Below are 12,689 nucleotides of genomic sequence, written 5' to 3'. Positions count from 1 at the left end.
CCTCCATACTCTGGGTCCTTGGTTTCCAAATGAGATGCAAAAGTTTCTCTCATCAGAGGACTTTGGACCACTGAGCAACAGACCAGGTCTGTTTTTCTTTAGCCCAGGTAAGACGCTTATGATGTTGTTTGTTGTTCAGGAGCGTCTTGACAAGAGGAATATGACATTTGAAGCCCATGTCCAGGATCCGTCTGTGTGTGGTGGCTCTTGATGCACTGACTCCAGCCTCAGTCCACTCCTTGTGAAAGTCTGCAACACTTTTGAATGGCCTTTTCCTGACAATCCTCCCCAGGCTGCGGTCATCCCTGCTGCTTGTGCACCTTTTTCTCCCACACTTTGGGAACATCCAACTTCTTTTGCAATTACCTTTTGAGGCTTTCCCTCTTTAAGGAGGGTGTCAATGATGGTTTTCTGCACAACTGTCAGGTCAGCAGTCTTTCCCATGATTGTGATTCCTACTGAACCAGACTGAGAGACCATTTAAAGGCTCAGGAACCCTTTGCAGGTGTTATGGCTTAATTAGCTGATTAGAGTGGGACACTTTGAGCCTAGAATATTGCACCTTTTCACAATATTCTAATTTTCTGAGATTGTGGATTTGGGGTTTTCATGAGCTGTAAGCCATAATCATCACAATTATGACAAATCACGGCTTGAACTATCTTGCTTTGCATGTAATGAGTCTATCTCATATATTAGTTTCACCTTTTAAGTTGCATTACTGAAATAAATGAACTTTTGCACGATATTCTAATTTTTCGAGTTTCACCTGTATTTGGCAGCACATGAGGGATATTCCAATAACATCCCACATTTTTATTGAAAGATCACATGCCTGACAAAGGAGTCCTACGTATCCTTGAAACTTTACATAAACACTTTTGCAAGTTATTTGATAGTATTCTGGCAAATATGTATGCTGATCTAAGATGTTACCAGTTGGCTATTGCTGCAGAACCCACTTACTTCTTAGCCCATTTCAAGAACGTAGGAATATTGATAATTATACTTGAACAAATGACACGTAAACTCGACATGGTGTTTTCATCTTCCTAATTTAAATCAACAAAAATGCAGGTTTGTCATATGGAAGTATATCAAAGTAAGCACAATCATATATTTAACACCAATTCAAGTATAATTAGAACCCGGAGTGCCAGATTAAGTGCCAGTGATGAAATCCTCCTTAAGGAGTATGCAGATTCATCATGTTATATTTAGACATCTAGAGTCTCATGTTCTCTTTGCTTTTGACTTGTGCAATGTCATCATGACAAGACCAATAGAGCTTTCTAAGGACCTCAGAAATAAATTTATAAATCCCTATGAGTACAGCAAGGAATATAAAATGATCTCCAAACTAATTAAAATCAACCATTACACTGTAAGGAAAATAATCTACAAGAGGCATAGATTTCAAACAACTGGTAATTCGTCCAGGGTTAGCAAACCCAGTCCAATTCAACACAAGAGCTGACTGATCCTAAAAAATCTCTAAGAGCCCCAACATTTTGTATTAAAAGTCTTTTATTTGCAAAAAATGTAAAATGTACAATGTCCCATGATATAAATCCAACATTAATAACATCATCCAGCAAAGTAAATCCAACATCTCTCATATGGACAATGAACCACCAACAGGATTAACACTGCTTTTCCCAGCACTACTCCCATTGCAAATATTTTTAACATAGTAAGGAAGGCTGGATATCTGGGGGGCCCCTTATTTTAATGGGACTACCAGTTTTTGATAAGCATCCCCAACAGACCTCCACATTAAAAAGACCAAGGGTGCGGGTTCACCTTCATAATTCTTAAAAATGCATACCAGACTCTTATCTAGATTAAAGATTTTGTATGGATTTTGGGGGGATGTGACCCAACATGCTTTCTTCAGGGTATGTCACCTGGTAAGTTTCAGAAGGTACGCCTTGCAAAAAAAGACCATAGTCCATACCAGACCTTTACCTTCAGGTTGAAGGGGGACCCTCAAAGATGATGTGGAGTCCCTCCAAAAACCCATATAAGATCATTATCCATGATAAGAGAAACCCTAGGCAAAAAAGGAGGTCAACCTAACAGTCATACAAGTCCTATGGTGTAAATTAATCATCAGTCACATCATCCAGAAAAGCTGATGCAATGTCAATCATGAAAAACAATGCCATGCCAAAACCTGATGACCTGGGCACAACATCAGACATCAACTACAAGTGACAACTTTTTTGCCGTCATATAATAAAGAGTGGTGCAGTGCAAGCAACAAACGAGAAACGTATACTAAATTGTGACCATAACTACAGTACTGAATATAAATAATAGAAATATATTAATTCTCCAAATAAAGCATCTTATGAAGTCCATATAACCGTGACAAGAATCTAAGCAATTCAACATAGATAATAAATTCTTTATAAAAGTCCCCTCTTAGGCAAGAAACAGTCCGTGTATTCACATAAATCACATGTAGTGAATCACAAACTTCACCGCTGTGTACCGACACCCTTAAAAGTGTCCGATCACCTTCCAATCAGACCCATATTCTCATATAGGCCATACTCGCTATAGTGGAAAAATTTCCTCTCACCCAAAGCTCTTCCCTAGTACTGTATATAATGTACTGGCCAGAACAATTACTTTCTCACAGTCATGATTTAATGGTTGTAACCCCAGACAACCACCACAGCATGTCATTTCTAAATAAAACTGCTATCTACAGATGATTTGGAGGTATCCCTTGCAAAGTCTGAGAAAAAAGCAGAATGATGAAAATGGCCCTGTGACAAATGGTCCAGCTTATTTACTCCTTTCAGGAGACCACAAAAAGGCAGTTGCACCATTGAACAACTGTTGATACCCCAGCTGCAGCTGTACAGATGGATTGTCCTTGATCTGTCACATAATGATGTTTTGGGGGGAAACCTGGGGTCATAGAAAAGAGTGGGATATATCACTGTTTAATTCTACTGACCAAGGTTGAAAGCTAAAATAAAAAATGACTATACTTTTTGTCCCCCTATGTTATGTTCCGCCTGACAGTGTCTCTAGCAGCCCACAGCACGGATTTCCTCAGGGCACGGGGTCTAAGTCCCAGTCTACTATTCACCAGGGCCCCTGATGGTGGGGATGGACTTGGTGCAGACTGGAACCAGGCCGTAACCCCTGAGTGCGTCTGGCGGTGGTAGAGGGCACTGTCAAGGGAGTGCGGGATCGGAGTCTGATGGGAAGAGGCAGGCAGACTTACTAATAGTGCGTGATCTGTGCGGGTTGGATGGATGGATCGTCGGGTGAAGTAGGCATAGTCAGACAGGCTGGGTCGGTATCGTGCGAGCAGCAAGGTACAAGAGGAGCGAGCAGAGAATAGTCGGGGTCACAAGCCAGGTTCAGCAGGTTGCAGGCAGTGCAGTACCAGGGATCAGGCAGAAGAATGGTGAGGCAAGCCAGGGGTTAATCAGGAGCAATCAGCAGGGTCAGGTACAAGCAGATGTCGGCAACGAGATAACACAGGAACACAATACCAGGAACAGAGCAGGTAAGACCAAACGGCAACTGACATACCTTAGTTCCCGTTTAAATAGCCCGCCCTGCGCTGTCATTGGTGCCAGGCGTGTGTCCGGGATCGCGAGTGCGCATGCACAAACACCGCCGCTACCGTGCACGCCCAGGTCCCGTCACTCGTCGGCTAGCGAGGACTGGTGTTCTACGCATGCGCCGCCCGGCGCGATGCTGCAGAACACCCGCGTTCTGACACCCTACAATGTAAACACGCCAGTGTCACACTTCTACAGTCCATTGGTGCTCCTACCTTTAATAAAAGTTCTATTTGAACATATAGCCTTAGATTTGGTAGGCCCACTGGTTAAATTCACCCAAGGTCACCAGTACTTATTGGTGATCCCCAACCATGCCACCCGATGCCATAAACTGTCCCTCCGAGGAATACCTCATCCAAAGTGATCGTCCGTGAACTGTTCCAAATGTTCACTGGCTTTGAATGTCTGTCTATGCTCCAAAGATGGAATCAAGTGATGGTGCTGATTTCCACATCGGAAGTAGGAAGTTCCTGGCCAGATGGCAAGGCCCATTTGAGATTGTGGCTAAAGTCCAAAAACACTATGTGGTTTTGCAATGATTTCTAGATTTTTAATTAAGTTTCAAGATTTGATACCTATCTTATGCTTCAGGTAGATGAGCTGACTAAAAGACTAGCCCAGCTTGCTACATCACTGCTTTGGACCTTACAGGGGGGTATTGGCAGATACTTCTAACCAAGGTCACCCAGGAAAAAACTGCTTTCTCCACTCCTGATGGACCATTCCAGTACAGAGGAAAACATTCTGGCCTTCCGATCACTCCAATTAAGTTTTATTGAGCTATGAATAGGTTGTTATGGCCCACTTGAGATACAGTATAGCTAGATGACATTTTCAGTAGAGACTGGAGACCTATTTTTCCAAGGTCCAGACAGTATTAAACTCCTTGAGGGAGAGCAAGATTTATCATGCACCCCAAAAAAGCGCCAAAGGAATAGAGGAAGCAAAGTACCTTTGGTACATTGTGGGAATAGGGCTAGTAAGACCACAAACAAGCAATGTAGTGGCTATACAGGCCTAGCAGACCAAATAAATGCAGGTCCATGCAATCCTAGGCATTGTGGAGTACTGCAAACAGTATATGCCCAATTTTGCCATCCTGGAGGCTTCATTGACAAAGGATTGAAAGCTTGTTAGGGTTGAATAGAACACAGATGCTGATGAGGTCTTCCTGGAGCTGAAATCAGCATTGTGCCCATGTCCTACATTAGCTTTTCAAAATAATTTGAGGTCCAGTGGAAACCTCTGATGTCAGACTAGAAGCTGTTTTGTCACAGGTTATATACTATCTACTATGCCATGGTAGAATGAGAATGCTTGGTCCTAAAGTGGAACCTAGACTTGCTCTGAAAGTATCTGTGACATGGATACAACATAATAAAGGGGAAAATACTAGGGTAACCAAATGGTTCTTTCATTGGCACTCCAGGAATTCAAGCTTATAGTGGAGCATAAGCTGATTCTCTTTCTAGAGTTGTCCTGGCACACACACACACACTATACTATAATATATATATATATACAATTTTTGTATCACTTTAGCTACAGTATTCTGACTGATAAGAAAATCTTTGCTAATCATCTTGTAGCCTTGTGTAAAGAAAATATTTTCTTTTTTAGGCCTTGTGACATTTCTCTTCCATGTGGTGCCATTTCTGACAGCATGAAATGGTTCTGGGGTTTTCTTTGTTAAGTAATGCCCTTTTATAATCAACTGTCTGCTGGACACCTGTTAAAATAATAATTAGACTAACCTGTAGTTGAATTCTTGTTAATTAGGATGTTGTTGTCTAAAATGTAGCTTTGCTCTTAAGACTTTTATTGGGTGTATTTATTTTTGCAACATTGTCTTGAATGAATTTGTTAGGAAAAATACTTCTTTGCATGTGCAAATTAACAAATCATGTTTGCAATCAATGGCCTGCATTTGTGGGAGTATTTTGTAATATAGTTTCCCATAGAAAATGTTGATTCTGAAAGGAAAGTAAAGGTTTTCTGACAAATCTATACTCATTTATGCTGAGCACTGTATATACATTCATATATACTGTATATATATATGAAGATAGATAGATAATTTATACTTAATGTACTAACATTGTATAACAAATTATCATTAAAATGCATTGTTTCAACAGTTGAACGACGGCGACGCTATAACATTAACTACAGGATTAAAGAACTTGGAACACTGATCCCAAAGTCAAATGATCCGTGAGTTCATAAAAAAGTTTTAATGTTTCTGCAGCTGCAGAAAATAGAAGATAAATGTTTTAATTTATACCTTGTATTCTTAGCATGGAGGTGATAAAAGAATAAGGTAAAGTGAAAGTTTTGCCTAAGCAATTTGTAAGGGATACAAACTTAGATGCTTCAATCCTTTTTTTTTCTCCTTGCTCCTATGCCTTTAAAAACTTTACTATTAGGGGTCAATTTAGGTTGTTCAAGTGAAGTCAAGTTGCACATTACAAGGCAATCCAAGAGCTTAGTTAATGTAGTTAAATTGTAATTAGCAAATACCCAATCCCATGAAAGAAAAATGAAAGAAAAAAAAAAAACCCACGTGATTGGATGATGGAAGTCAGCAGAGATTCACCTCATTCGCTAAGCTTTAGGGAAAATTCCCTTGCAAAGTTCTCCATCCCTTGTAAAGTGAAAAACATATTTGTCTTTATTAAAGCAACCCATTTTACCTGCCATTGACCCTGATTTACTAAAGAAAAAAAAGCATGTTCACTTTGCAAAGGAATTGTCTCTACACACTACTATTTTTTTTTTTGTTCAACTCAGCGAGCTGAACTGAAAAAAACCTGACAACTCAAGAGGAGCCATTGTACTAACTATGTGATGATAGTACAGAGGTCTCCCCTGCTGTACTATTGTGTTCTGAAAGGGGGGACAGCCCCCCCACCAGGACACTCCAGTCAGTGCTCTCAACCATTGGCTGAGAGTACTGATCGGGAGCCGATTGGCAGACCTTTTTTGGTCATGCCCCTTCGACAGAAGCCTGCCGAGTGGCCGCCTTCTGTCGGACCCGCTGCAGTACACATGGGCAGAATGTTGGCCGGTTCAATAGAAACCGCCTGACATTGGGCCTGTGTATAGTAGGCTTCAATTAATGTTCCCTTGCAAAGTTAAATTCATTTTGCAAAGTAAGCAATTCTCTTTGTAAATCCGAGTCAATAAATATCCAGGATATTTGCTTATCTGCCCTGCTTTGCATGGGAAAGTAGATAATGAGCAGTAGTATGTATAGCAACCTAGGTTATTTTAGGCCACCATCCCAGTTTTCAAATTTAAAGTGTGTTCTATCATAACTTTGGTTGTCTTGGAAGAGGTATACGTCTTGCTTAAAGGGCTGTGGCAGCACTGAATCATGCAGCACTACATCCCTACTAGGATTTGATTTAAAAAAATATGTTTATATGGAGCTTGCAGGATGCAAAAATAAAGTAACACTTACAATAAAAATAACTGTGTTTTATTGTTAAATATATCAGAAATATTTTTTTGTATATCACACATTAAAATCTAGAGGTTTTCCTGTTTCAAAGCTTAAATGAACATCTGGACATCACTCTAAGTCACACACCTACTTGCAGCATATATAATCAATAGACACTTTAAAGGTATGAATAATTTCAAATATATATATATATATATATATATTTACTGTAGTTACCTTGGAACATAATAGTGAGGAGGCTTTACTCCCTCCTTGTGGTTCCCCACTGGACTGAGGGAGCTGTGGGTATGGGCCTGCAGTAGTCTGTATTTATTGGGCCATAAAGTAGATAACATATTGCCTCTGCTTTCCTGACAAAGCTCACTGTGAAACTCGATGAAAAAATAGACACCATCTCTACCTAATTCATTCAAGCAAACTCTATATACTGTATGTACAGTGCCTAGAACTAAATATACTACAAGTAGGTGTGTAACTTAGCGGTGATATCCAGAGGTTCATTTACTCTTTGAAACAAAAGATGCTCTAGCTACAAATGTATGATACACAAAAGAGTACTTTTTAAATATATTAAATCATAAAACAGAGTTATTTTTCTTTATTTTGGCATCTTAAAATTTCCATATAAGTGTTGTTTTTTTATTGTACCTACAAAGAGGTGGTTTAGGTGTGCTATCACCATCATGTTAAGTTGCTGCTAACACTTGAATAGAGGGAAATGATCTTGAATATGCATTGATCGAGTGAAAACTTTAAAAATAGATAAAGGTTTCCTCCCTTTGTGAATGTAACACAGATGGTGGATTTAAAATGATATTCCTCACCTTAATGAGCTTTTTGATTCATATTGTCTGTGCACCTTGGAGAACTGCCAAGTCGAGAAAACAATTCTTCCTTGAAAACAGTTCAGTTTCTCCTAGCTTCCTTTTAGACACAGCTGTCTTTTACTGAAACCTCTGATTAAGTCATCTACTAAACAATAGGTTATTGCTCTGGTTCATTGGGTTCTATGTATATTTTTTAACCACTTCCCACCCCATCACAATACATTCACTTCAGCAGCTGCAGGCACAGTCACTTTTATATATACAGGTATATGTGTGATTCTGCCTCCTCCAAGTTAGGAGCGTGCAGTACTCCCCTCTTGTGTCTGTGGACACAGTAGATTAACAGGGTATCATGTGATAGCTATGATTGGTCATAACGAGTATATGATAACAATGTAAACAGCATGTTATGAATGGCTCTCCATTCATGAACAGCTTGTTTACTGTTGTAATCTGTGATTGAGCTACAGCAATCAAATGGAACCTGGCCACCTGTACCATGTGATTAGCTGTAGCCAATCACAAATCACAACCAAATACAAACTGTTCATGATTGGAAAACCCATTCATGACAGCTAAAACTACAGTGATCGTCACTGTATAAGCAATAACAGTTTAAATAAGTGTAAAAAATCGCCAATCATTCCTGCCAGATTAATAGTGTCACTACGGTGACTCTGAGCTACTGTGATAACAGGATGTAAAAAAAGTTTTAAAAAATTGAATAAAAAATTATTTAATTGTTTTTTTTTTTTTTTTTTTTACATACTGTTACTAGCCAGTATCCCTATTCACAACTACACCAGTCAGAGATAGGTCATCATTGGGATAGTACATCAGGACTGATCAATTTTCAAATAAATATCATAGTTTGTAGGCACTATACTTTTTGCACAAACCAATTAATATATATTTATTGGGATTTTTTTTTTACCAAAGACATGTAGAAGAATAGATTTTGGACAAAATGTTTGCTGAAATTTGAATTTTTAAAATTTTTTATTGGATATGTTTTATAACATAAAGTAGAAAATATGTTGTTTTTTTTCAAAATGTCGGATCTTTTTTTGTTTATATAAAAAATAAACAAACTAAGTGGTGATCAAATACCACCAAAGAAAGCTCTATTTGTGTGAAATGTATAAAAATGTCATTTGTGCACAGTGTTGCATGACCGCTCAATTACCAGTTAAAATACTACAGCACTGAATACCAAAAGATACCCTAGTCATAAAGTGGGTAAAACCTTCCGTGGGGCAAGTGATTAAATTAGTCTACACATTTCTGGAAACAGGATTTTTAACAGGTGTTGGTGAGAGAGAACAATGAAAGAAGACTAGAGTTCTACACAATATTAATATGCAATATTTCATAATTGTCTGACTATAATGTAAATAGGTATATAGTTGGTATGGTTGAACAAATACACTGGTCCACCCAGTTAATCACATGTATGTGTGTTTATGTCACTACTATATTCAATATCCCCAGATGTGTTCACTAAGTAACACATCTGAAAGTTTTTATTTAATTTATCTAAGCTCCCTGCTGACTCCATCAACTGCAGAAGGGAGCTCCACATCCATACCACTCTAACAGTAAAAAAACTCCTTATTCAGTTTAAGATAGAACCACTTCTTAACCAACGTCATTATGTGGCCATGTGTGTTCTTCACAGACTTAGGATTAAATAGTTTTCTCCAACCCCATTTAAAGATTTGTATTTTGTGATCATATCTCCTCTTAAGTGACTCTTCTCCAGCTAGAAGATGTTTAATGTTTGTAGTGGTTCCTCATAACTGAGGTCCTGTAGGCCCCTTATTAGTTTTTTTGCCCTTCTCTGGACTCTCTAATTCAGGGACAGCCTTCCTGGGGATTGGTAACCAAAACTGGACAGCATACTCAAGATGTGGCCGAACTAGGGTTTTATAAAGTGGTAGACTTATACTTTTATCTCTTGAGTAAATGCCCTTTTTAATGAATGCTTATAGTTTGATGGCCTTGCTTGCTGCAGCTTGGCGTTGCATGCTATTTCTATTTTAGTCCATGATTTGCTAGGACCCCCAGATCCTTTTCCATCCTCTATTCCTGCAGAAAGTCTCCTCTGTGATTCTCCTTTGTGAGTAAGTTGCATGCATATTTTTAGTTCCTAGGTGCATTACTTTCCATTTTTTTAAATTAAACCTCATCTGCCATATAGCTGAACACCCCTCTATTTCACCTAGGTCTTATTGTTACATTGATACATCCTGTTGTGAAGTTAGTGCCCTGCTTAGCTTTGTATAATCCTCACACACAGAAATTGAACTATTTATACCAACCTCTGTATAATTTATGAACAAGTTAAACATAATTGGTGCCTAAACAGAGCCCCGGAGCACCCCTCTCACAACTTTAGACCAGTTAGAAAACATGCCATTAACCACTATTGTCTGGATGTACTCCCAGAAACAATTTTCTACCTTGTACATACATTATCCCCAATGCCAAAAGAAAAGAAAATATGTGTGGGGTACTATATCAAATGCATTAGTGAAATCTAGATACAGTGTCCATAGCTTTCCTTCTCAAGAATGTAAAGGTTGGTCTGGTAAGAACAGTTTTTCATAAATTCATGTTGGTTACTTCTAATGATACTTACCATCAGCAAATTCCTGGATATGGTTCTTTATCATTCCTTTAAGTTGTTTACATACTATTCTTTTTTAATCTATATTTTTTTAGACTCCTGAAACCAAGCATTTACATACAAAACCGCTTTGCACTACCTGTAACTCATGGACTTGGAGGTTTGATTAAAATATGTGCTTTTAAATTGCTTACACTGGGGCTCCCTCCAGAAGAAAATATGTACCCTCCCGACCAAACGCTTGTACTAACATTTTTAATACTAGAATTGTTAAATGATCTTGAGGCCATTGGCACCAACTTAAGAGGGGACCTCCACTGCTTAAATGTATCCCATTTTTTGGCAGCATTTTTTTTATGTCAATAAAATCTGTAAAGAAAAGAAACACATGGCAAGAGACTGAAAGGCCAGCCACTCATTAAACTGAAATCTGCTACAGATATCCACCTTATGCAAACTGGCATGATTCCAATCAAATCCAAGACCTGAGGTGGCTGGTTCCACTGGTTTGATAATAGAAATCCTGCTGACAAAGACATAAATAATATCTCATTAAGCTTTCTAATAAGAAATAAATTGTGTACATACACAGAAAATATACAGTGTATATATATATATATATATATATACATACTACTGTATATATTTCTCAGAAAAAAAAGATGCTTCAGCAAGCACTGGTTTTTGCTTTCATTTTATTGAAACAGATACAGTATGAGATATATTTATACTAGGTTTTTCTTGAATTTTACAGATACAATTAAACACAGCCAAATAGGTTTGGTAATCCCTGGTGAAAAATAAAATAGACAGGTTTTTTTGGGCTTCTCAAAGATTATAATTTCATATAATGTAACAATTTAAATAACAATCACTATTCATAACTTAGTTTATTTTACTCCGAACAAAGGAACCATCTCCTCTTCCTGAAAAGAGCCACATATAAAGAATATTATTCTTGAAATGATCTTTAAAATGTAATCTGAAGTCCTTGGCAATGTACATTTTCTTCTCCATTAATGTATAAGTACTGAACATAGATTTTAATCTGAGAGTTAATAATAAAAGCAATTTTCACTTAAAATTTAAAAACTGTAATGGTGGAATCATGATAATACATTTAGGCTTCTCACAAAAAAGTCTCTCTATTAGTTTCTTTTGACACATATTTTCATTCCAGGATCAATTTTACTATATAAGGACTTCTTAACTATTCTATTAAAATTTCCATTCAGGAGCAATAATATCTAACAGTGAATAATAGTCATGTAAATCATTATTTCAGGTTAATGTAAAAGATTTTGTAAGTTCTTAGGAATTCTGCTGATGTGCACAGTTGTGAAAAGGTTATTTCTCCATTTTGCAGTGATATGCGCTGGAACAAAGGAACTATTTTAAAGGCTTCAGTGGAATACATCAAATGGCTACAAAAAGAACAACAAAGAGGCAGAGAATTAGAACACAGACAGAAAAAATTAGAACAGGCCAACAGGAGACTGCTGCTTCGTATTCAGGTTGGTTAAATATTGAAAAAAAGTTCCAGAAATCATCCCCATCAATTCTATCAGATAATATTTTATTTATTATTCTCATCACACACTAGAGCCATTTTTTAGCTCCAAAATGTACTTAACCTTTTACAAAGATCACTCAGAAGAATATATTCTCAAATGATTTAAGGTGTGGAGAATTATGGTATAAAAACTTGCAGTACTTATTATTTTCTTAAATTTCATGTGACACTTTCTTCAGTGGCATAGTTCTGAGGGTAAAACCCTAATAGATCCTGGCATATGTAGCAGCTTACATGCGAAAATAATAAATACATAATACATTCATCATAATAATTGGAGTTTAAGCAAATACTAAGTATTTTACAAAATGTATATGCCCAAATGCAAGTAAAGGACAAACAACTAGTGACCTACTGCTAATCTTTTCCCCATGACTGTCCTATCATGCCTTTAATCCACACTGTGTCTGTGTGGAGGTGGCCATCTTGGTAGAGGAACAGGGCTTTGCTTTCTTATATCAGAGCTGCCATCTTGATGGCTCGTGATCTATTAACTTGAGGGCGCTGAATTCAAGAAGCAGCAGGAAAGGTATAGGAGGCACAAAGTATGCAGCAAAAGCAGGTCCTCAGGTATAGTTTTTTTTTTCCTCCAGTAAGGAGA

At 37.8% G+C, this 12,689-nt stretch overlaps 1 protein-coding gene across 2 annotated transcripts in view; it reads left to right on the top strand.

Annotated features, from left to right (window-relative positions):
* Positions 1-12,689, top strand: part of TFEC (transcription factor EC) — a 98,779-nt gene that overhangs the window by 73,440 nt on the left and 12,650 nt on the right. For both annotated transcript variants that reach the window (XM_089672078.1, XM_089672077.1), the window contains exons 5-6: positions 5,732-5,807; positions 11,882-12,029. In XM_089672078.1, the coding sequence (XP_089528204.1) occupies positions 5,732-5,807; positions 11,882-12,029 (224 nt within the window). The remainder of the gene's footprint in view (positions 1-5,731; positions 5,808-11,881; positions 12,030-12,689) is intronic.

Source organism: Staurois parvus, unplaced genomic scaffold, assembly GCF_062004578.1.
Source record: "Staurois parvus isolate SC_StPar_1 unplaced genomic scaffold, SC_StPar_1.0 ptg000120l, whole genome shotgun sequence".
Taxonomy (NCBI): Eukaryota; Metazoa; Chordata; class Amphibia; order Anura; family Ranidae; genus Staurois; species Staurois parvus.
The sequence above is the reverse complement of the archived record's forward strand: the minus strand, read 5'-3'. Positions and strand labels throughout refer to the sequence as shown.